At 35.1% G+C, this 25,564-nt stretch overlaps 3 protein-coding genes and 1 non-coding gene across 4 annotated transcripts; 3 read left to right on the top strand and 1 right to left on the bottom strand.

Moving 5' to 3' along the window:
- Positions 1 to 828: 828 nt before the first annotated feature.
- Positions 829 to 912, bottom strand: TRNAM-CAU. The gene is given in 2 exon segments: positions 829 to 864; positions 875 to 912. It is a non-coding gene; the product is annotated as a tRNA-Met (tRNA).
- Positions 913 to 5,345: 4,433 nt separating this feature from the next.
- On the top strand, positions 5,346 to 8,178 carry LOC116020591. Its single transcript, XM_031261061.1, has 5 exons — positions 5,346 to 5,810; positions 6,034 to 6,136; positions 6,649 to 6,748; positions 7,516 to 7,586; positions 7,713 to 8,178. The coding sequence occupies exons 1-5, from the start codon at positions 5,621 to 5,623 to the stop codon at positions 7,942 to 7,944; spliced, it is 696 nt and encodes a 231-aa protein (XP_031116921.1). The 5' UTR covers positions 5,346 to 5,620; the 3' UTR covers positions 7,945 to 8,178.
- A 1,143-nt stretch (positions 8,179 to 9,321) lies between these two features.
- On the top strand, positions 9,322 to 14,450 carry LOC116010256 (probable LRR receptor-like serine/threonine-protein kinase At1g56140). The gene is made up of 19 exons (XM_031249616.1): positions 9,322 to 9,563; positions 9,743 to 9,902; positions 10,184 to 10,255; positions 10,362 to 10,433; positions 10,521 to 10,592; positions 10,692 to 10,763; positions 10,864 to 10,935; positions 11,053 to 11,124; positions 11,345 to 11,416; positions 11,760 to 11,831; positions 11,963 to 12,034; positions 12,204 to 12,275; positions 12,366 to 12,434; positions 12,589 to 12,648; positions 12,775 to 12,819; positions 13,038 to 13,084; positions 13,180 to 13,559; positions 13,650 to 13,845; positions 13,939 to 14,450. Exons 1-19 carry the CDS (start codon positions 9,482 to 9,484, stop codon positions 14,094 to 14,096), a joined length of 1,917 nt encoding a protein of 638 aa, XP_031105476.1. The 5' UTR covers positions 9,322 to 9,481; the 3' UTR covers positions 14,097 to 14,450.
- A 2,198-nt stretch (positions 14,451 to 16,648) lies between these two features.
- LOC115999566 lies at positions 16,649 to 21,045 on the top strand. The gene is made up of 8 exons (XM_031239411.1): positions 16,649 to 17,077; positions 17,471 to 17,694; positions 17,780 to 17,847; positions 18,469 to 18,690; positions 19,069 to 19,195; positions 19,406 to 19,728; positions 19,818 to 19,962; positions 20,787 to 21,045. The coding sequence occupies exons 1-8, from the start codon at positions 16,783 to 16,785 to the stop codon at positions 21,036 to 21,038; spliced, it is 1,656 nt and encodes a 551-aa protein (XP_031095271.1). The 5' UTR covers positions 16,649 to 16,782; the 3' UTR covers positions 21,039 to 21,045.
- Positions 21,046 to 25,564: the final 4,519 nt, after the last annotated feature.

Genomic DNA, 25,564 nt, shown 5'->3' with positions numbered 1-25,564 from the left:
AAACAACTTTTAAACAACACGAAATATTTTTTATGTTTGGATTTGGTTAGAGAGAGAGAGAAAGCTAAGAGTCATAAGAAATACAAAAGAAACTTATTTAGATTGCTTCTGATGATGATCCCTTACAAGTTACATAGAGGCTCCTTATATAAATAACCTCAAGGGTGACATAGGTATTTCAATATTTACGAAGTCGATCTGAAAGATTATAGTAGATTAGATTACTTTATTTTGTTTTTACATAGATTTTTCTAAAGGGATACACTACTTTGTCTCGTATAATACTTTCTCTTTTTCTCTTTTTTATTCTCGTTGTCCTTGTTGATAAGCTTGAGTTGTCAGCAGAGATTTCTTCTTCTTGCAAGTTGCCAAGTGTCCTTTCAGGTTCTTCCAAGCATATTCTTTACTTTGTCTTGTAGATCTATATAATTGGACTTCTCGTTGTAATATATAATCTTGTAATAGTTTTTGTTATATGAGCCTTTTGGCAACTTTGTAATAGAATCTTTATTGATATGCAGTGGATATACTCAATATAGTTTTGAGTGATTACAATACATCTACTCTTTTTAGATTGTGGCAAAAATTGGGAGTATGTCCATTAACTTCAAGAATTAAAATATAATCAACACTACCAAAAGTGACTGACATAATTAGATTTCCATAATTGTGTAGAGGGAAATGTTGGGAGTATGTTTCACTATCACTATATAAAATAAAACTTGTGGATGCCTTTAAATAAATCTGAAGATAGTAGCTAAAAACTAACTTCAAACTATGAAGTGGAACATATAATAACTGTACAGCGTATAAATAGGAAAAAGGCAATGGGGTGAGAGAGGCTCGAACTCTCGACCTCAGGATCACTCTAAGCTATGAGACCTACGCGCTAGCCAACTGCGCCACCACCCCTTAACGATATCTAAGTTGCAAAATTAATACATATTTTGTCCTCTCATGCAGGCAAGAGTAGGTTTAACTTTCAAAAGAAAAAAAAAAGAGAGGAAATATTGAACATCACCATATAATAAATTTAAGTTGATTTATGTGATTATAATATCATTTTAAATTTATAATATATATATATATATATGAGAGAAATCAATAGATCTTAATAAATACTTAAATAGGAAATGATAAGTGGACAATAAGAAATGTCATAATTTTATTAGTAGGAAAAAATTATGGTCCACTTTTTTCTTCTTCTTCTTCTTCTTCTTTTTTTTTAATGAATTAGAGTATGACAGGTAATTAGTGAGTAAAAAATGGGATAGAAACTAAAAATATGTATAATATTAACCAAATCAATATATATACATAATTTTTTGTTTGTTTGTTTGTGTTTTTTTTTTTGTTTTTTGTTTTTTTTTGGGGTTTCTTTTTTCTTTTTTTTTTCATTGTAGGAATTACATTATCTTTAAAAAAAAGGTAATTTCATAGTTAACCCCAAGTCTTGTTTAAGAAACACTTTTTCAATTTTGATTTGCACCCATCATGTGCACTAGAAAGAGTCTTAGTTACACATTGTGTAAACTAATATATATATATATATATATATATATATATATATATATATATATATATATATAAAAGATGGGACAAATGTTTTTTTTTTCAAAACGCTATTTCTTAACTTAATGGGTATACTTTGATAATCAATTTTTTATTCAGTCATTATATGTTTGAGTTATAATACATCAATTAATCATTTTAAGTAGGAAAATCCAAGCCTACATGAGCTTGCTCGCTAGTTCAGTACTTCAGTAGACAGTATTTGGGAGGAAAGACCAATGTTTGAATCTTGGAGTAAATAAACTAAAAGTGCATAATAATATGTTAATTTTAATAGATATATAATTTATAAATTGAAGGTACATAATATGTTAATACATTAATTATAATAAGTAATAATTTATGTTTTATTCATGCATATGGTAGACCCTAGTCCACAATATAACAATTGAAACATTATTGTCTCAAAATGACCAATTAAATATCATTTTATGATAATTTTTTCAAAACAAACTACAATGGTATCTGAATTGCAAAATACAATTAATTCAATTGAATTTCAATCAACATTAGCCACAGGGCCACAAGGCAACGCATACCTTTTCGATAAAATAAAATGAAATACTTTTTGAGTGTGTATGAAAAAATATAATTTAAATAAATAAAATTTAGACTTGAATCAGTTACTAAATTCTTCCAGCTCCATTATTAATATCTATCTTGCAAACACTATAGTCATTTGAATATGTTTTCTGGTAAGCCTTAAAAATTCAACAAGTCTAGTTGAGAGGTCCCAACTAAGTACATACATGACACAAAGTGGCATACACAAAAGTCCAATACATGCAAGTTGATCAATTTAAATATGCAAGTTGATCCGGAATTCCGAAAATATTGCTTACTTGCCCCACCCATTATTGATTATTTCGTTGAATAAAAAAGTGTACTGCGCTATAGTGAGTACATATCACCATCATTCCATGATTTCCATCTAGGTCCACTTCAACTGAAAAGAGGTTTTTTTTTTTTTTTTTTTTTTTTTTTTTGGAAGAGAGAGGGTGTAAAGGGGAAAAAAAAAAAAAAAAAAAGAGAAAGGAGAGAAAAAAAAATTAAATTTACAATAATGTAGTTTTTGTGAGCCTCACAAAAAAATATTGTTCTTGTGTGCTTTTGGCGCATTATGTGCGTTGCACACGCCATCTGGACATGTTAATTAATACGGTTTTTTTTTTACATCCAATCTCCTCTTATTTCTTTTTCTCTTTTTTTCTCCATTTTTCTCTCCTCTCCTTTCTATGCCGCTAAAAACCTAACAAAAATCTTATGCTTTTGAAGATGTTCTTAGACATTTTTTTAGCAAGTTGACTGAATACCATTTGTTCAAAATACAAAATTCTTTTGTCCCAAGCCCATATATCGATCTGGCATAACTCTTTACAAGGTACTAGCAATGTATGTAGTATCTATTATATCATACTACATCGTAGATGGCATCGGTCCAACAAGATACGAAAATCATATATTAAACCAGAAGAATCTGCATTAATTAGATCACCCCTTAAAGATCGATCAATACATAATTTTTTTTTAGCAAGTTGAGACTTTACAAAACTATGATTTACTAATTTAGCATAAGATAATAATAATTGCATTCTCAAGAATATACATTCTTACCATGTATTGTACATAGATTAGGTGAAAGTGAAAGAGTTTTTTTTTTTTTTTTTTTTTTAATATAGTAGGCTGTCTTTTAAAAGTAATGTTCAATCAACATATTATAAATAGTTTATTACTGAAATGGTCCATTGACTATTGCAAAATTGCTAATTTGGTCATTGACAATTTTTCTTGCCTAATTAAGTCCTCAGACTTTGAAAATTTTAACCATTTTGGTCCTCCGTTTATTTTACCGTTTGATATCCGTTAAATCGGGACCAAATTGGTAATTTCATTATACTCAATGGACCATTTTAGTAAAAAATTAATTACCGAAATGGTCCATTGACTATAGAAAAATTATCAATTTAGTCCCTATTTAACGGTTGTTTAACACCAAAATAAACGGAGGACCAAAATGGTTAAAATTTTCAAAGCCTGAGGACTTAATTGGGCAAGAAAAATTGTCGAGGACCAAATTGGTAATTTCGCAATAATTGAGGGACCATTTCGGTAATAAACTCTATTATAAATTTAAAAAAAAAAAGTAAAATGAAAATTCGTGTAATATAATTTAGGACCATTCGCATCTAGAGGAAAGACAAGAGAAGCAGTACCCCTTCCTAGAGTCTTATGTCTCCCCTATGTTGGATGAACTGCTTAAGCTAAAGCTGATTGAGCTCCCAGAAATGAAGCGTCCCGAGGAAGCTTCTAAAGTTGAAGACCCAAATTACTGCAAATATCACCGTCTTATTAGTCACCCCATTGAAAAGTGCTTTGTTTTCAAGGATAGAGTCATGGCGTTAGCATGAAGTCGAAAGATAGAACTTGCTGATGCTACTACAAGTACAAAGCAAATTACGATATCACTTGGAAGGTTTGCTCCACTTCTCGAGGAAGATTCTGGAAGAAGGAGAGGAGGAGAACAAAGGCGTCGACTCCCGTTCGTCGTTAAGCATGCTGCTCAAGCAAAGATGCAACAAGTTGATGATACCTCGAGGGGTGGCTGGGTAACTTAAGAAGGTGGTTAACCCTGTGAGATCGCCAAGGAAAGTAGCGAAGAAAATTGAGAAGGGTCCATAAAAAGGCCCTATCTACAAGCTAAAGATGAAGAAGGACGTTAACAAATCACGAAACCCTATGATACTGGCTCAATACATGTCGAAGGGGTTTGATTTGAAAAAAACATGCATATCTAGCTCATGTTTGAACACTAATGATGCACCGGTTGAAGTAGGAGAATGGCCATCCCATGTAGAAGACGAAGAGGAGGAATTTCAAATGTATAAGGCTACTTTTTATTCTGCTGAGATCACATTCAGCGATGAAGATTTGCTACTTGGTGGTATACCTCATAATCGCCTATTGTTTGTTGAGGGTTATGCATGTGAGAAGAGACTTAAAAGGATTCGAATTGATAAATGGTCGGCTGTCAATATCCTTTCGCTTTGAGCTTTGAAAGATCTTGGGTTCTTTGTAGATGATCTTGTCCAAAGTCGCCTGATGATTCAACGATTTAATCAATGGGGCAAATAGCATTGGGTGTCATTAGATTTGATTTGACAGTTGGAAAGCTAAGTTCAAGCACACTATGTCATGTTATAGATGCAAGACCATCTTATAACCTACTACTGAGACGACCATAGATACACGAGAATGGGGTGATTCCATCTTTATGGCATCAATGTTTGATGTATGAGAAAAATGGAGTGGTGGAGAAGGTGGTTAGTGATGAGAGCTCATTCACTGAAGTTGAGTCTTACTTTGATGATGCGAAGTTCTATATGAAGAAGCAAATTGTCGTAGAAAAGATTAACAAAAGTGAAGTTGATGCGCCGCTTAACCCAAAATGGAGGGGAAAACAAGTTGTTGAGCAGCATCAACCAAACAAGGAACTTGTCTTTCCTTTTACAAGGATTGACATGCTTAAAGCCCACAGCAGAAGAGTCGCTTGAAGATAGATGGTTGAGTTGTTTTTATTTGAATCTACCCTATATATATATATATATATATATATATATATATATATATATATATATATATATATTAAAAAAAATTATATTCGGATGTTTATCCATGTTTGGGTAATTGAAAACACGCGTGGCTATTGAGCGTGTAGTAAACATGCTAAATGCCCCTGTTCATCCTCAACTATAATAACTGTCAAGCTCCATTTTCCCCCAAACTAAGGAAACCACGGAGAAAGCAGGAGAGGCAGGCAGGCTTAATTGCATCCGCCCTCCTCTTTCTCTCCCTAACCTTTCACAAAATTCAAACCCTAACCAACCCACTCAGGAATCATCCCAAACATCAAAATACATTCAATAACATCTTCATTTTTTTCCCCCAAAAAATTGAAAAGGAGATCAGAGGTTGAATATAGGGGAGGGGCAATTAATTATTATTATTACGGAGTTTATTGCATTTGCATTTGTATTTGGATTGATTCATCATGAAAGTACACTCGAAAAGCTGTGGTAATAGCCCGATGGCGTCTTCCAACAGCCCCGGGTCAGCATCTCACAGGAATGGATCATTGTCCTTTCCATTCCCATTCTTTTCCGTTGAAGGCTTTTCCTACGGCAAGATCCCCGATCAGCCCTTAAAGTTCACCGTCCTCAAATTAGACGGAACTTCTTTCGGTAATATTTCCTTCGCCCTTTCAATTTAATACAATTTGTTTTTTGCAAATTTACTGATCAGGGAAGACTTCTAGTAACTGAAATTGAAACCTTATTATTCATTTTGATCAAACTGAATAGTTCTTGTGAGTGGATTTGCATTTCATTTCATTGTTCTTAACGTGTGCAAATGATGGGTGATGAAGGTGGAGTGTTTGATTAAATCGGTTTTCGGGTTTGGTAGATATTGAAGTGGCGGGAAACAGAACAGTGGTGGATCTGAAGAATGCGGTGGAAGCAGCGTTTAGTCATTTGGAAGAAGAAGATGGTGCACAGGAGGTCTCATGGTTTGTGCATTTTTAGTATAATATATACTTCAACTTGATTTGTGTGCTATCAATTTGGATCATACTTAGGTAATGTTAATGTTGGATAATACTATTATTTTTGTTCAAACCATTTAATATTCCATGTTAGTGAATTGTAGAAAGGGAAAATTGCATTTTTGGTCATTCATTTTTCCATGTGGTACAGACTTAGTCCATGAGTTATGTGTTTGAAGTGACGATTTTAGTCCCTCAGGGGCTATTTCTGCTACCAATATGTTAATAAAGTAGCAGATTTGGTCCTTTAGAGACAAAACTCACCACTTTGGACATAACTTAGGGCTTAAAAGATAGTCACACATCTCTGTACCACAGGTGTACATGTTTGAACAAAAATGCAATTTTCCCTTGTAGAAATAAACGAATTGACACTAGTTATAGAGTTATAGCTCAGCAGAGATTATTTGAGTTGATTTTTCCCCAGATGTCCATCAAATGTTATCCTCAGCGTTTCTGTTTCACTTTCACTGCAGGTCACACGTATGGGGGCATTTTTGCTTGAGTTATAATGGCAAGCAGCTGCTCACTGACTCTGATTATATTGAAAGTCATGGAATCAAGGATGGTGATAAGGTGTGTTACTAATTTATTAAATTAAGAAACTAATATTTGTACTCCCACTTCTGCAATTACACATTTGTTTAGACTCATGCTTATAAGAAAAATGCTAATCCTTGTGAGTGTGAGTACAAATGTCATTATTCAATAAATTATAAGTTTTGTCTTCCCTTTATATTTGTTTTGACTTGTGTGTATGGTGGTGGCTGTAGCTAACAAGGATTGGCTCAACTAGTGACAAGATGTATTATATAGGATTTTATAATTTTTAGTCGTCACAAGTTCAAATCTCTGTCAAAACTAATTATTTTTTGTTCATGAGCATCCATTGTTAACATTTGATCCTATAAGAGACTAAGAGTCCAGAATTGAAGCACATGCTCCACGCCCTCTTAAATGTTCCATCCGGTTATTTTTGACGGGCTCCCAGCAAGACCTTTGGCATGATGTTCTCTGACACCAATTGAACCATGTGTTCAATCTCAATTAAAAGTCTAAACTAATAGTTGGATTGCACATATATATGTTTATATATTTATGCTCAACATCCAGGCAATGCAAAGAGTTAAATGTTCTCAGAGTACAGGTTGTTCCTTTCAACTTCTGCACTTCAGTTTGTCCATATACTAGGAAGAAGCCTGGACTAGAAAATATCAGCATTGTTGCCTAGATTCTTAAACACACATTCTTCTGTCAACTTTTGCACTTCTGAATTTCAGTCTGTCCATATATAATTTCTTCTTCAACATTTGCATTACTTGATGAAGAATCTTGTGTTGCAGCTTGCTTTTACTCGGCAAGAAACCATCAGTCAGCCAGTAGATAATCAATCAGAAGGAGAGGACTCTGATGTGTAGGCTATATATATATACATACTTATATACTTCCTCGCTCACTCATTCTCTTACCACATATGCCTCCAGTTCATACTCGATTTACTTACTCTCTTGAAATTATACATAATATATGTGTCTTGCAGATCTGATGACACTGGAGATAGACAAGCCGCATGCAAAGAAGGCGAAGACTATAAGTGCGATGAGGATGATAGAGGTGAGCGCGATGAGAACGAGGAAGAGAGCGAGGGGAGGAGCAGATTGGTTTACTTCTTAAGAAAGTGGTTTTCGTACAGTAGATTTCGGGCTAAAGAACAAGGATGGAATGAAATGCAACAACAAGATTATGCCCTGGTTTCACAGGAGATTTTGTAAAAATGTTGCAGTACTAACTTACTTAATAAACTGGTTTCTCCTTTCTCAAACACAGACTTGAAACACAGGTCATGGTAGATTGGTAGGTAGTTTATTAATTTGTTGGTCGTGGGATATGAACGAAGCTGCCAATCGATGAAACCATCTTTTAATTTATTATTGTTCACCTTTCATTCTTTAACTCTTCCTCTTCAGAGTTGTCTTCCAAATCTATAATAATTTTCTTCCTTTTCAGAGTTGTCTTCCAAATGTATAATTTTGGAGAGTTCCACAATGATGTACTCCGATCCTCTGACAACAAACACTGGTTATTATGGGTTTAATTAATCTTATGACAAAATTGGAGGGAGAAGTGTAAAATTTTTCAAGTAGATGATACTTGATAGTTTAATTTTTTTTTTTTAGTACTTTTGACTCGATTACAGTGTAGTATCTGTTCATAAACTATTCTCTCAACCTACTAACACAAAGAGTCAGCACCGCCTCCACTGCTCAAACTTGCCCCCTCCAACATGGGGTGCAACCGGATGCACTAGACCACAAGGTCATTGGCTTGATAGTTTAATTTATCTTTAGTAAAGTTTGTCTATTTTTATTGTCAGGATCCTTATAATTCTTTGCTTGTTTTCATTAAGACTTAGAAAATCTCTTCCAAATATCAATGGAAAATCTTTCCCACATTTTCTTCTTTCCACAAATACTTACTTCGAGTCTTCATGATTTACCTATATTCATGATTAGGAAATTAGTTTGACACAAATTGTTAAATTCTACTAATATTTTATTAATTTTAAATCGTTTTCATTTTTATTTTAATAAATTTTTAATTTTGAAGTTAGTCAACCATCGACTAGGCAAAAGTAGTAAAACCAAGCAAATGAATATGCTATTTCAAATTTTGTAAAACTTTCCACTTATGAAAGAGTTGCACAGGTCTCAATTATTGTTAGGTGTTAAATTATTTCTCTAGTCTAATTCATCTCTTTTATAAATCACAAAAGGACATTTGAACTTAACCTTTTCTCCTTTCAAAAAAAAAAAAAAAAAACTCAACCTTTTCTTGTTGTAAAATACACATCAATGACTAGTTTTCTTGTAAATCAATATATTATAGCCACTACAAGTTTTCTGTAATTCAAAATAATATATGCATTGATTGCCTGAATGTTAACAAGCTTCTTCATAAAATTGGCCGAGATTTATGTAAGCTTGTCTTTCTATAATTATATCCTTGTGATAAATAATAATAATAATAATAATAAAGAAAAATCATGCATCACCCGTTTGCCTCTTGCTAGTACTATTGACTATTGATGCAATGACATGAGGTCAACCGGACTGGGTCTACATTCTGCAATGGAAAAACCAAGAATATTGATTGCCATGGCTTCATTCGCTTGTTGCTTTCTGACATGTTTCCATCAGAATCAAGTCTACCAAGCTTTTAAAAGGAGCTTTTTGGCCTTCCCCTTACACACAACCAACAACCAATTCCAAAAAAGAAAAACAAACTTTTTGAGTTGAGTGGTCTGCAATAATGGAGATTCTGGGTTTCTCCTTCTTTGTGCTTGGGCTGCTGAGCACTGTTGTTGCACAGCCACCTACAGACCCTAAAGAAGGTTTTCCTCTTCCTCATTACACCACTCAATTACAGTATAATGATGCCCAATTTACAGTATGAAATTGCAATGTGATATAATCTGAACAAACTCATTTGGGTTTAATATCTCTATTTGTTTTTCTTCATATCTGTTTTATATTGTTATGCTCTTAAGGCTTTTGAGTGGTTTTTGGTCAGTGGATGCAATTAACAAGATAATTGATCACTGGAATTTGAGAAGCAAAGTGAACTTCAACAATATTGACCCTTGCAACAAAACTGCTGCTTGGGCACCACCAGAAGCTAATCCCAGGATTGCTTGTGATTGTTCTCCCACTACCTGCCACATTACTCACTTGTCAGTCCATTCATTCCCTCTCTTGATTATTCACTAATTTATTTTGTTATTATTGGGCGGAGGCCCGTAAAGAGCCAAGTCTAAGCACCATGTAGCTAGGGGATTGTTGGGCCGAGGTTGAAGGGCCAAGTCCAGCACCCTGTGTCTTCAAAATGTGGTGGTATAAGAAAATAAAATTGTGCTTTTGCTACGGGCTATAGCTTTTGGCATAGTGGCAAACGCTTTATCCTAATTCCTAACAGTTATTTTTTGTGCTAATTTCACTTGCTCATATTTTCCAGGAAAATATATGCTTTAGATATTGTTGGTGAAATTCCTAAAGAACTGTTTATGCTTAAAGAAATGATTGACTTGTAAGTGATCCTTTATTTAAGTTAATTCTATGTTATTTAGTTTTCTTTTTGGATGGTGAGATTTCTGACTTTGTTTGATGCTGATGATCGTGTGGAATTATTTTAGGAATTTGGGTCAGAATGTATTGAATGGCTCTATCCCAGCTGAAATTGGGCAGTTATCAAAGATGAAATGGCTGTATAATTCCTTCTTAATGTTTCATAGTACTTCTCTAGACATAAATTTTAAGAAGTAAACTAAATTTTATGTTTTCTCGATTATCAGGAGTTTAGGCATTAACAATTTCACTGGTCCAGTTCCTCCAGAACTGGGAAATCTCAGTAGTTTGCTTAGTTTGTAAGTAATATTGTTTTCTGTTATATTAAAGGAATTAATCTATCTATTACTCTGTATTAATTGCGTTTTTTTCATTTGAATAATTTTCATCTTTTCCAGAAGTTTTGGCTCAAACAATATGAATGGACCCTTGCCACCAGAACTAGGAAACTTAACCACCTTGGAAGAGCTGTAAGATCAACTCTTCCTTCAGTACAGCGCTTAAAACGGATTTGTACCATTCAATTTTATTTACTTTCATGTTGAGCTGACGCGTTTTGTGATCACTTAGGTATATTGATAGCAGCGGAGTGTCTGGGCCAATTCCCCAAGAGCTGTCAAAACTGAAATCTCTCAGCGTATTGTAAGCACTTCTGTACTATTATCCTGTAAAGCATTATGAGATCTTCTTTCCGAGTTTTGGAGAAATTAATGTGGAATGGATTGATTTTACATTTTTGCTCTGCATGTCCTGTTTCAGATGGGCATCTGCTAATGGTTTCACGGGAAAGCTTCCTGAATTCATTGGAAGTCTGACAGATCTCACAGTCCTGTATGCTTAAATTTTGTATTTTATCTATCTGAAATTAAGTTCCTGTTTGTTTCACAAAAAAAAAAAAGAAGAAGAAGAAGAAGAAGAAGAAATTAACTTCCTGTTATTTATGTGTGACATTTACATAATCAACACTTCAAACTATTGTTCTCGATTCTTGATTTTCATGTTAAGTAGTGTCATAATTAACAAAATTCTGATATACCATTGTAATCAACAGGAGACTGGAAGGGACACTTCTTGAAGGCCCTATCCCGAACAGCTATGGTGCTCTAACGAAGCTAGATGACTTGTAAGCAATATTGCTGCTTTTTTTTTCTTTTTTTTTTTTTTTGAAATAAGCAATATTGCTTTTAGTACCAAACAAACAAATATGTTGAATATTTTGCCTTTCCTTTCATGTTAGTTTTGTAAATAGCAATATTTTGCCATATCGTTGTCATCAACTTGCGGTTTTGGGATCTGTAGCAGTATTTTAACCTGGTTTTCAACTTTTAATAAAATGATGCTTTCAAATTCACAATACTGCAATTTAATGTTTTTCTTGCTTGTCCAGTCAACAGGAAAATAATGAAATATCTTCAAGATAATCTAACGTGCACTCCCTTTGTCTCTTTTCTTCATTTTCTACGCAGGAGAATTGGCGATCTCAGTAACGGAGATTCTTCTCTGAATTTCATAGAGAACTTGACCAGTCTTTCTATATTGTATGACCAATACATGTTCAATCGCTTAAGCTTTGATGATGATGGTTTTCTTGTCAAATCTGTTTTTAGTTCTCTTTATGGTACTTGATAGCTAATGTACTAAATGAGTTTTGCATCTTTTTCACATGCAGATCGTTAAGAAATTGCCGGATGACTGGCCAACTTCCAGAACGGCTTAGTACCTTCTCTAATTTGAAAATCTTGTAAGCTTCTTTCCAGATGATGATAGTTATTCAAAACCTTCATTTTCTTTGTTGGTTTTAATTATTTGTTTTTGGTGCAGTTGTTTCGAATTCATTTTATTCGTATACTAAGAATTTTATGATTTTACAATGTAAATGGTTATATTCTGAGTTCTTTCCTTTGTTGAAGGGACTTGAGCTTCAACAACTTGACAGGTGAAATACCAAATTCATATAAAGACCTTGCCTCGTTACAGTACTTGTAAGATCTCTCTGACTTTACAAAATATATCAATTTTTTTTTTCTAAATATTGGGTATACTCGGTTAAATATGAATCATGTGCATCCCAGGTATCTTGGAAGCAATAACTTGAGCGGGGAGCTACCTGCAAACATCATAACTCCCAAGCTTATCGCTCTGTATGTCCTGTCTTGATTTAGCGAAGAATTTACATTTGTGTATATGTTTTTGAGCTTTTCTTCTCTTTCCTGATCGAAATGAAGGATTTTAATGAGAAAACGCTGATAAATTTGTATCTTGTTTCCTTTTCCTATTGATCTCGCCTTGTCTCAGAGATATCTCATTCAATCAAATCTATGGAACTATACCTGCAAATAAGTCAGCTATTTCAGTGTGAGTCTACTCCTATAACCCTCAACTTTCGAGAATTTATGGATCGAGGTGGGGGAATGGGCATTTCATTTGGTGCCTCCTTATCTGCACATCTAAATAGGCGAACATATTTTTTTCTTTTTTCAGAAATGACGTTGGCACTTCGATCACTAGCGAAAGGTCACTTGACAGGTTAGATTATAGTGACAATAACTGGTAGCTTTTCATATTCAATAAAATATGGAGATCGGATTTGTAGTTACAACATTGTTTGGTGTATTCTGTTTTAGCATGCTTTTATTGATGGAATATTCAATCCGAGCAAATCATGAAATGCCATTAAATGTTTACAGTGTTTAACGTTGATAATAGATTATGACTTCTTTCCTTTGTCTGCAAAATTTTGATAGCGTTTGCTTAATAAAAAACTCGGTGTGCACTGAGATAGCTTCATCAAGTAAGTACTATAATTTTCAATCGAGTCTTCTGTAAACAAAGAGAATTAGCGGATCACTCAATGGAGCAATATGTGATTCGTTTTGTTTATTGCAGCTTCATTTTCTATCGACTGCGGTGGAAAGCGAATAGAATCTGTATCCGGTACTGAATTCGATGATGATTCGGAGACACTAGGCGCAGCATCGTTCTACGTGGGCTCGAACGACCATTGGGGAGTGAGCAGTTCTGGAACATACATTAACAACCCAAACGGACCGAAGTATACAGCTCAGACGGATTCTCAGATCACAAACACTCTCGACTCTGAACTCTACAAAACAGCCAGGATATCTCCAAGCTCATTGAGGTATTATGGTCTTGGGTTAAAGAAAGGTGTATATAGCATTGATCTTCATTTTGCTGAGATACAAATGGACGATTCTCGGAACTCTTGGAAAGGCCTCGGGAAGCGCATATTTGACGTTTACATTCAGGTATGGCAAATTATGAAGTAGTAGTACCATTAGCTGTTTTGTGTCCGGTGTTTGTATATATGATCTACTGTCGTATTATTTGAACTGAAGGGGGAAAGAGTTCTTCGAGATTTCAATGTTAAAGACGAGGCCGGGGGGTCTAAAAAGGCGTTGGTGAAGACATTCAAGGCGAACGTGACAAACAATGTGTTGGACATTCACTTCTTCTGGGCTGGGAAGGGCACTTGCTGCATTCCCTTTCAAAGCACATATGGCCCTCTAGTTTCAGCTATCCATGTTACTCAAGGTTCTCGAAGCCGCCCCCTTTTTCCTCGTGAGTCTTTCGATGCATAGATGTTTGGATTCACTACCTGACCGTGTGTTTAACCCGATTTTGCAGTGGTCAATTTAGATGATTCTTCCAAGAGTAGGGACAAGAAGCACGTCAGAAAGATTCTTGGAATCGCGCTGGGATCTGCAGCAGGAGTACTCATAATTTGTTCCATTTTGTATGTGTGGTGGACAAAGAAAAATTCTCCTACCTACAAGGGAATCTAAGTTGATTCAACAAGAAATAATGGTTCTTCTCAAGGCTATATATGATATGATGCAACCTCTGAGATTCTTTAGGCCATGAAAGACCCTGTTTGATGTTTTCTATATGAGCATTTAGCAACCCATATCAGAATCTTATTTGTATAGAAAATAGCCAAATAAGTGTTAGCTCTTACATTCCTTGTTAATCTTGGTCCAACTCTTTTGAAGTGTGTAAGCTGTAACTATATTTGGAAATTGAAGCATATGTTATCTTCCAACTAAAAGTTTAGTTTAAACTGATAGTTGGACGGCATATTTATAGTTTATATATTATATACTCAACATTGGAGTTTGGATTTCTAGTCCAACCAATCATATGACAACTGTTATACCATGGATTGTGAACCTTCATTCAAAAATTTTGTACATTCAATTAACACATTCTGTACGTACAGTTAATAATTCCTGTACATTTAACAAATGACTTGATAATTAATGGCACATAATATTGATAGGGATTATTGTCCGGGTATCGTAACCGTATGGCAACCGGTTTCCGAGCAAGGTGCTAACCGGGCGACACGCCCACCGGTCTATCCGGCCTCCGATTTCCCCGATCTTCCGGCCTTGGTAACCTGCAAGCCTTGACGCGTAAGAACCGTTCAGGGTCGACCAGCCCGATCAGCTTGCCTTAGAGTGCCCCTCTCTTCTTATGGCCCGTAGCTGCCAGGCACTTGGGCAGAATACTGTGGGCCTGCGTTTGGCCCCGTGCATGGCCTCCACGCGGCGCCCATGCCTCAAGACTTGCACTTGTCACCTAGCACCCTATATATACTGCATTAATGCTGGAGGGACGACTTTTGGCTGTTTTGACTACTAAATAGCTAAGTAGCTCGGAAACCTCTGACCCATTGCCACGCTGACCGAGTTACGCCTAAGGTATAAAATAATTGTATCCGGTTCACAAGTAATAAAGTATATTTTACCATATTTCACTGTGCAACCACATATTTACCTTATCAAATATAATAGCTACATGTACAAAAACAGTCAACTGTATGTATAAAATATGTTAAATACTGATATAAAATTTGAAGGTTATTTTTTGTCCATGGTATAATTTGCCGTCATCAGTTGTTATGACATGGACTCGGGTCTATATTCACAATTTTAGAACTCTATGTTCACAATTTTAGAACCTTATATTCATAATTACAAAACTCTATATTCACAATTACAGAACTCTATATTCAACCATATAACACAATTTTTGAATCTATATAACAAAATTGTGAATATAGAGTTCAAAAATTGTGAATATTAAGTAATATAATTTTGTATATTGAGATTTAAAATTGTGAACATAGAATTCTAAAATTGTAAACATGAAGTTCTAAAATTATGGATATTGACTCGGGTCCACCTTGCCCTAGCATAATTTGTCATGTTTGTCCTACCATCCCCTTTGAGTTGACTACTTGTTTAGAATTTTCTTTTACAATATCTCACTAATATGAATATGTATAGCATATAAAACTATGAATATTTGGTATTAAATTATGAAGTTATAAAAGTTTGTATATAATTATAACAGCACATAAAAGTTTAGATTTTTTAAACCTTTTATATATTATGAATAATGGTATTTTCCCTTTCTAAAATCTTCGTTGGTTTTGCATGAATTAATTGTTCTTACCACAACTTTTTTTAAAAAAAAATTCTTAGTAAGCAAATACAACAAAATCCAACCATAAAGTGCCATATCCTGAGTAGGGGTGTGCAAATTTCGGTTAAAGTTCGATTAACCAACCGAATTGAAGAATAGGGGTTAACCGTTCTTTAACCGAAAAACTTCAATTCGGTAATGATTAAACTATTAAAGGATTTGTAAAATTTTGGTTAACGATTAATTCGGTTCGAAACGATCGGTTAACCGGAATTTTATATATATATATATATATATATATATATAAAATTAAATATATATGGATGTTTGGACTTTATAATGTGTGTTTTTATATTTGTAGTGTTGTTATGGTATTGTGTTTGTATATTTTCTTATAAGTATTATTTTAATTGAATTTATAATTGTAGGTATTATTTTATAGATTTAAAATTTTAGCTTAAAAAACTTCGGTTAATCAGTTCCGTTTGGTTAATGGTTAAACCTTTAAAAACTTCAATTAAAATGACTCGGTTAACCAATTGCACACTCCTAATCCTGAGATGAAAATTAAGGGGATAAGAAATTTCGGAGGGATGTATAACATTATTCATATATTATATAGTATACTTTTGTTACTCTCATTTCGGTAAGAACCATTATGGGAGAATTCTCTTTAACATCTAAAGCTTAAGGCATCAGTAGTCGTTGATGAAGTGTCATAATTTATTTATTAGTTAGTTATAAACTTATAATATATTCTATATACAATAGTATTGACGTATGAATTTAAAAATAAAAAATAAAAAATTCCGAGTATGATAAATTGATAGTATTTTTCATAGATCTCGTACACCAAGTGTATGATAGAAGTTCTCTCTGAACAAGCAAGCTGTCCAAAGATCTGTTATTTCCTCCATATTTGCATGCAAAAAAAAGAATGTTTAATTCATTTTATCATCACTGCCATTTTATCCTTCTCTCTTCTCTGTGTTTTTTGGATGATGAGAATGCAGAAACACAACATCAATAATTAATTGCACCATGGGAAACAACATGGCTTCATCACCATCCTCTCCTCTCCATTGTTCTTCTTCATCATCATCTTCATGGCACTTTATCAAATACCTCGCTGGATCTTCACCCTCTGAATATGACAGCAATTCAAGCACAAAGCCCACATGTACCCAGATCCTTCTAGCCTCTTCCATTGGATTCATTTTTGCAGCGGTCATGCATTTTCGCATCAAGAAAATCAGGGACCTGAAAATTGTGCCAAGAGTCAAAGTCTCTGAATCAGGCCAGATCCTCAAGCTTGAAAGATTTTCTCATTATGTAGGTAATGATGATACATTTCAACCTTCTCTTTCTCTTCATTTTCAAAGGTTTTTTCCTTAATCATGTTTGTTTTTGTTTGAAAATAAACTCATAATGTCTTTTGTTGGTGTTTGAATTGACAATTGAGGTTCACAAAGTCTGGTGAGGCTTGATGAACAATACGCATAGGAGTTCTGAACATGTACTTATAGGAGAAGTACTTTAATTGTGATGATAAGGTGCATTTAAACTGCAGCTATAAAAATATATAGGTGGAAGCCAAGTAAAATAATAAAACAATGTCTGCAGGAAAATACTATACAATGTCATATATATGCTAAAACTTTGATCTTTAATCTCAATATTTTTTTAAAAACATATATATGGTGTGATATGTTGTGTTTGAATGTGGCAGCTAGGCAAATTGGATTTGCAGACAAGAGAGAGTGCCCAAACTTATGTAAATTAGCTTCTGATTATATAAGAAAAATAGAAGGGTGTGAGGAAGAAATATATAATTTCTTTGCTAACGAACCGGGAGCGGATTCTCTGTTCATAAAGCTTGTGGAAGAGCTTGAAAGATTGATCCTTAGCTATTTTGCATTTCATTGGAGTCAAGCTTCTAATATGATCAGCCAGGTACTAAATCAAGATCCACAATTATGAGTTTTAAAAGTAGGGTGTGTTAAATAAAACCTCACTTTATATCCTAACATATTTCCAGATTTTGAGTGCTACTGATTATTCTGAGCCAAAAAAGAAGCTTAAAAACATTGTCATGGCAGCTACTAGGTATGTGTGTTTCTATATCCATGTTCTTCAATTCCTAGATTTCCAAAGTTAATATATAGGAGGTATAACCATTTATTATTTGGATACAATGATTTCTATAATAGTATCACAACTTATAAAGTTATGTATACAGTATTAATTTCTAACTTATTTAATGTTCCTTATTTATTTTTTTAATACCATGACTAATTTAAGGACTTGTTCCCTCTAACGACGTCTGCAAGAATCTGGCACTAATGAGCCCTTGGAAAAGGAAGTTGGATTACTTGAACACTTGGATTCTAGGGATTTCAAGGTTGTTTGCAAATGAGCCCATGAAGGGTATTTATACTCATTCCACCTCCTTAATGGAGGGTGGAAATCCACTAAATCCTATAGCTAAGAATCAATACCTAAAACCCTCCCTAAATCTCTACACAACTCTAAGATTCTACAAGGTTATAGAATATTCCATGCATCTCTACAACTACTAGTGTTATATACATGCTTTTAGAATGAGAAGCTATGGGAAAGTCCGAGATAGGTTTAGAAGGATGTAGGAAACCTCGGAAATATATAGCAAAGTGCCCTGCGCGTTACACTAAGCAAGCTAAAATTTAATTTTTATGGAAATATATAAAGGGAGCAGAGATTTGAGAGGGTGACAAAGAATCTGAAGGTTGCAAGAGTGTTCACAACCCTGGTGGAGGAGATGAAAGCCATAGGACTTGTTGCTGCTGATGATTCAAAATGCACAGATGTGATGGTACCAATGGCTCACAAAGATAGGAGCCCTGTCCTCCTCTTCATGGGTGGTGGCATGGGAGCAGGGAAAAGCACTGTGCTCAAGGACATTCTCAAAGAGTATGACCACCTTATTCAATGCCAAATCATATATTGTTAACAGGATTTTGCTGGCATGACATTATAATTATTATTATATATATCTTGTGTACTTAACTGTTAGTGTTGCTACGTCAAAAGCTATAGCTAGTAGTGAAGACGGAATTTTATTTCCTTATATCTGGCCCTTCAGGCCTCCCCCAACAATTGCCTCCCAGCACCTGTCGGCCTTAACTGCACAGTTTACTCTTGTTGGGACTTAAACCCATGACCTATGCTCTGATACGCTTGTTAGGATCAAGCACTTCCCACTACAAAATTAAACATGTTACATTCTTGAAACCATGAAGTTCAATATTAGTGATGAATAATTATTGGGTGCTTGATTTTTGGTTGTAGACCATTCTGGGTTGGGGCTGCTGCCAATGCTGTTGTAATAGAGGCAGATGCCTTCAAAGAATCAGATGTCATCTACAAAGCCCTCAGCTCCAGGGGCCATCATGACATGCTTCAAACTGCAGAATTGGTATTTCATCCCACCCCCACCCCTCCCCCTTTACAAGGAAAAAAAAAAAAAAGAAACCAGAAAGCCCTCATTTTTAGTATGCTTAGCCCTTATGGTCAAATAAGCCAAAATTAGCTGATAGGTTGATTAACAGGGCAATATTTTTACCTTATGTTGTCAAAGGAATTCTTGGTGGTAATAATGCAAGCAAGCATTGAATGTACTTTGCAGGTGCATCAATCATCTACAGATGCAGCATCATCTCTGCTTGTAACCGCGCTGAATGAAGGGCGAGATGTGATCATGGATGGCACGCTTTCGTGGCTACCATTTGTGGTGCAGACAATAACAATGGCTAGAAATGTGCATCGGCGCCGCTATAGGATGGGAGCCGGGTACAAGGTGGAAGATGATGGAACTGTGACTGAGAACTACTGGGAAAGGATTGATGAGGAGCCTGACCTTGTTGATGGGGTTAAAAAGAGAAGGCCTTACAGAATAGAGCTGGTTGGGGTTGTCTGTGATGCTTATTTAGCTGTCATTAGAGGAGTAAGGTATTCAATAAACCAACTTCTTATGGTCAAGCAAAATTTTGAGGTTACTACTGTTTCCCTATTTCAAAAAAATCTTTTTGATTGCACAGGAGAGCTATAATGTGTAGAAGAGCTGTGAGGGTAAATTCACAGCTAAAGTCCCACAAGAGGTTTGCAAATGCATTCACAACATACTGCAACTTAGTAGACAATGCTAGACTGTACAGCACTAATGCTCTTGAAGGCCCTCCCAAGGTACAACTTCTTCTACTCTTTACTTCATAGAAATATCTTTTTTTTATTAGGCCATGAGGTGCCCAATTGTTATACCATAGGGGCATGGACCAGGGTTCATATTGCTTATTTGCTTGTAAACCTTGATCCAAAAATTATGTATCTTCAGTTAACATATTTTGTACTTTCAGTTAATACTTTTTGAATTTGTAAACAATATTAAAGGCATATAACATAGTAATTACAGACACATAATATAATAATTATAGACACATAAATTGTTAATTGCAAGTATATAATATGTTAACTGCAAACACATAAGATATTGGTTAACATGTTATGTGCGTGCAGTTAACATATCAATATATCATGTGCAGTGAATAGTTTATGTGTATGTAGTTATCAGTATTTTGTAATTACCATGTTATGTGTGTCTTTAATTAGCATGTTATGTGCATTCAATTTGTTTACAGGTACAGAAAATGTTAACTGTAAACTGCAGACACATAAATTTTTGGACTAGGGTCCACAATGTAAGATAGAACATGGCCCTTGGTATAATTTGCCGATGTGTCCTAGGCAAACCCTAACTATAGGAGGCACTTTTAAGCCCGTACCATGCTCACACTAATCATCATTCGCACCGGAGCATCCCAATTAAGGAGCAAAGTGCTGGCCATATTAGTTTTTTCATGCGAGCGAGAGTTTTGAAATTTGAATTATTGACTTCTCTTAAGGGATAAGAGTGCACGGCCACTCACACCAACCAAGCTGGTTACTGGATAGAAATATTTTTGTGCAAGCTAAGTAAGAATAGATGCTAACATGGATGGTTGTGACTTAAGTTGATAGGATGGAAGGACAGGGAAAGGACATTGTTGGTTGATCCAGATGAGATAAATGTGCTAAAAGTGGTGGGGAGGTTGAATGAGGATGCAGACTGCATACATAAACTCTATAACCACCCTCACCCAGCTTACCAGAAAGGTGCCTTTTGGAAAGACATTGTGATGTCACCTTCAAGGTTGAGCATTCAGAAGGAGCTCAAATACTCCATCCAGAAAATTGAGGCCTTCTACTCTGCTAATCATGAATAGAATAGTATTTTTCTCATTATATATATATATATATATATATATATATATATATAATTATTGCATCCATGCTGAGATGTGTAGAGTAGATTAGTGGGGTTTTAGACCTTGCTAGTCCATCATATCCATTCATACTTGTTATTTTTTGGCATACATACATATATCCTTGCAAAATTGGGATTGTATCTTTGTTTGATGTATATGTAAATCAATATAAGTTAATTCAGGAGAAAAACAAATTAAAGGACTTGAAATTTAAAGTTTCTGATATAATAATTTTACTGAGTTAATTACCGATTTGGTCCCTCGATTATTGGATTTCACCACTTTGGTCCTCGACAATTTTTCTTGCCCAATTAAGTCATCGACTTTGAAAAAATTAACCAATTTGGTCCTCCCGTTTATTTTACCATTTGATATCCGTTAAATCGGGACCAAATTGGTAATTTCACTATAGTCAAGGGACCATTCAGTCAAAATTAATTACCGAAATGGTCCCTTGACTATTTAGATTTCACCAATTTGGTCCTATTTAACAGTTGTTTAACACCAAAATAAACGGAGGACCAAATTGGTTAATTTTTTCAAAGTCGAGGACTTAATTGGGCAAAAAAAATTGTCGAGAACCAAAGTGGTGAAATCCCAATAGTCGAGGGACCAAATCGGTAATTAACTCTAATTTTACTTACAGTATTGTAACAAGTGTTCTAGACTTCTAGGGCGATAGGTATGGAAGGAATTTCATAAAATTGATTTTCTTTAATAAAGTTTTTTCTTTCTTTTTTTTTGTTTTTTGAAAAAAAAAAAAAAAAAACGTACTCAATGAGTAAATTATAAGAGAGGTGCACACGCCACACCTACTGCCTTCATTAACAATGGTNAAAAAAAAAAAAAAAAAAACGTACTCAATGAGTAAATTATAAGAGAGGTGCACACGCCACACCTACTGCCTTCATTAACAATGGTCAAATAGTTGAATACCAAAAGGTGTAGGGTTAAAAATCTATCAATAAATCTAATAAAAATTAATAAAGTAGGACTTATAACAGAAACTAATAAATATTGGTCCAATGGTTCATATTATTTTAATTTTAGTATTTTTAATTATTTTTTTTTTACTTTGCCCTTCTATTATATCATTTACTTTTCCTAAATACTACACATTCCGTCATTGTAAATTTTATTAACGGAATAGTCAGTTGAATATTTATAATTCTTAACTTACCCATTGATTTCCATAAGAAAGGTCTTAGGTTCAAACTAATCCAATAAAAATTGACATGATTGTTAAACATATACTATGAATATATTAAAGTGTATTAAAAAATACAATATAAAACTTAGCATGAACTTTTGGTCAATTAATTAGTCAAATTATATACATAACATTCAAAGTTGAGCATCAAAGATTATAAAAAAGAAACCTTGAATATAATTTTATTGTATTTTTTTTAATCTAGGTTAAGTTTTTCTCCTTTTTTTCGTTTAATTAATATTCTTTTGATTATTTAGAACAAGACTCAGTATTTTAATTGCGCTTTTGCATTATTGAGAATGATTTAGATCATTATGCATGGTATTAATAATTTTTTTTATATATTTCTATAATGGTACAATTGTACATTACTTTACATCACATCTTCATTTGCATCCCCAGTGTTGTTGGTTCAAGGACAACATATGGAGGTTTTGCATTGATTATAGGGCATTGAATGGCATAAACCATCAAAAACAAGTTTCCTATCCCCTTAGTTGAAGATTTATTCTCAGAATTGGCCAATGCAAGGGTTTTTACGAAATTGGATTTTAGAGCTGGGTATCACCAAGTTAGAATGAAGGAGGGGAATGAGTACAAGATAGCTTTTAAGACACACCAAGGATTGTATGAGTTCAGAGTAATGCATTTTGGCTTCACTAATGCCCCAGCTACATTCCAGGCACTTATGAACTCTGTGTTTAAGCCTTTGATCAGAAAAACAGTATTGATGTTCTTTAATGATATACTGATATACAGCCCTACCTTGGAGAGTCATTGGGAGCACCTAAGGGAAGTATTAAGGGTTATGAAGAACCATCAGTTTCTGGCCAAACTTAGTAAATGCTTCTTTGCAAAAGGAGAAATGGAGTACTTGGGGCACATTATCTCTGAGAAAGGCTTACAAACTAACCTTGCCAAGCTAACTGTTGTGGCCTCTTGGCATAAATCAACCAATATTAAGGAGCTTAGTAGATTCCTAGGCCTCACCGGGTACTAAAGGTTTATCAAGTCCTATGGCATCATAAGCAGACCACTTACTAATATGTTGAAGAAGGATGCATTCTACTAGAATACTGAGTCAGAAGTTGCATTTGAGAAACTTAAACAGGCCCTATGCACTGCCCCAGTGCTTACCCTACCTGATTTTGAAAAGGAGTTTGTAGTAGAGGCAGATGCCTGCTACAAGGGGATGGGGCAGTCCTTATGCAAGAAGGAAAACATGTGGCTTATTTCAGTAAAGGGTTTGGAAGCAAACACTTAGGGCTGTCCATTTATGAAAATGAGTACTTGTCCATCATAAATGCAGTTGACAAATGGAGATCTTACTTATTGGGAAGACATTTTACTATTAAGACTGACCATCAAAGTCTTAAGTTCCTAGTGGAGCAAAAAATCACCACTGCCATGCAACAGAAGGGACTGACCAAGCTATTAGGGCTAAGATATACTATTCAATACAAGAAAGGGGTGAAAAATTGTGTAGCAGATGCCCTATCCAGGAGGGAAAATGTGGATCAAACTGAATTACTAGCTATTTCAATAGCTAGACACATGTGGATGGAAGAGATTATATAAAGCTATGAAGGAGATGAATTGGCCTCTAAAGTACTGACTGAAAGTTTGATTGCTGCTGAGGAGGGTTCCCTATTCTCTGTGACGGAGGGATTGATCAAGTATAAGGGAAGATTGTATATTGGGGAAAAGGGGACCTAAGGCACATACTTCTCTTGCAGTTGCACAACTCTCCCATAGGGGGACACTCTGGACAGCAAGTAACTTACCAAAGACTTAAACAACTGTTTTATTGGAAGGGCATGAAGAATGAAGTGGTTTCAGCTGTCAAGTCTTGTGATATTTGTCAAAGGTGTAAGGAGGAAAATGTGGCTTACCCTGGGCTGCTGCAACCTCTTAAAATTCCTGACCAAGCTTGGCAAAATATATCAATAGATTTCATTGAAGGGCTGCCTAATTCCCAAGGCAAGGAGGTCATAATGGTTGTGGTAGACAGGTTCACCAAATACAGTCACTTCTTGGCCTTATCTCATCCCTACACTACTGAAAAGGTGGCTGAGGTATTCATGGAACACATCTACAAACTCCATGGACTCCCTCAATATATTGTGAGTGATAGAGACAAAATTTTTGTAAGCAAGTTCTGGAAGTCCCTATTCAAGCCACTGCAGGTGAATTTGAGTATGTCTTCTGCCTATCATCCACAGTGTGATAGGCAGACAGAGAGAGTTAATAGGTGTCTGGAAACCTATCTTAGATGTATGGTCTTTCACAAGCCTAAAACTTGGGTGAAGTGGCTGCACCTAGCTGAGCATTGGTACAACACCAATTTTCATACTTCATTGAAGTGTTCCCCATTCCAAACACTCTATGGGTACTCACCACCATCTTTAGATTTTGGGGCTGTCAAGGATGAAGATGAGGCTGAATGGTTTAAGGAAAGGGCTACAATGATAGCCATTCTTAAGGAAAATCTTCACAAGGCCCAGGCTAGAATGAAGCAGCAGGCTGACAAGCATAGAACTGAGAGGAAACTAGAGGTATGGGACTGGGTATACCTAAATATCCAGCCCTATAAACAGATTTCTATGGCTGTTAGAGCAAACATTAAGCTCACTGCCAGATTCTATGGGCCCTTTAAGGTCATTGGCAAGGTAGGGCAAGTAGCCTATAAGCTGGAATTACCCAAGGAGGCTGCTATTCATCTAGTCTTTCATGTCTCACAGCTAAAGAAGAGGGTTGGAGAAGGAATAGAACGAACAAGCTGAATTGCCCACCACTGATCCTGAAGGAATGATTCTAACTCACCCTGTGGCAGCCTTGGGTAAAAGAATGGTTAAGAGGAACAATGCAGTTGTGGTTTAAGTTTTGGTTCAATGGGCAAATCTTCCTAAGGAAGCAGCCACCTGGGAAGACTTCTATCATATCACTAAGTAGTTTCCCACCTTCGATCCTTGGGGACAAGGATCAATTGAAGGGGAGGGCAATGTGATGAATGTGGAAAGTTGTATGGGAGAAAAATAAGGAATTGCCAAGGGAGCAGTAAATGCGGAAGTTGGAAATAAAAACTCAGAAGTTTGAGGAAGAAACCTGGAACGACGTCGTACAACATCTAGCGGTTACAAGCGGTTGGCACTAACTCAAATGACGTCGCATGAAGCTCAGCCGTTAGTTGGAAGAATCAGACGACGACGTTTTCAGCTTAGCAGCAGTAGATCATTTTGATTAGCAGAATCCGGGAGTTCGTTGGAAAATTCTT

Source organism: Ipomoea triloba, chromosome 1 (genome assembly GCF_003576645.1).
Source record: "Ipomoea triloba cultivar NCNSP0323 chromosome 1, ASM357664v1".
Classification (NCBI taxonomy): domain Eukaryota; kingdom Viridiplantae; phylum Streptophyta; class Magnoliopsida; order Solanales; family Convolvulaceae; genus Ipomoea; species Ipomoea triloba.
Note: the sequence above shows the minus strand (reverse complement) of the source record. Positions and strands in the feature narration are given on the sequence as shown.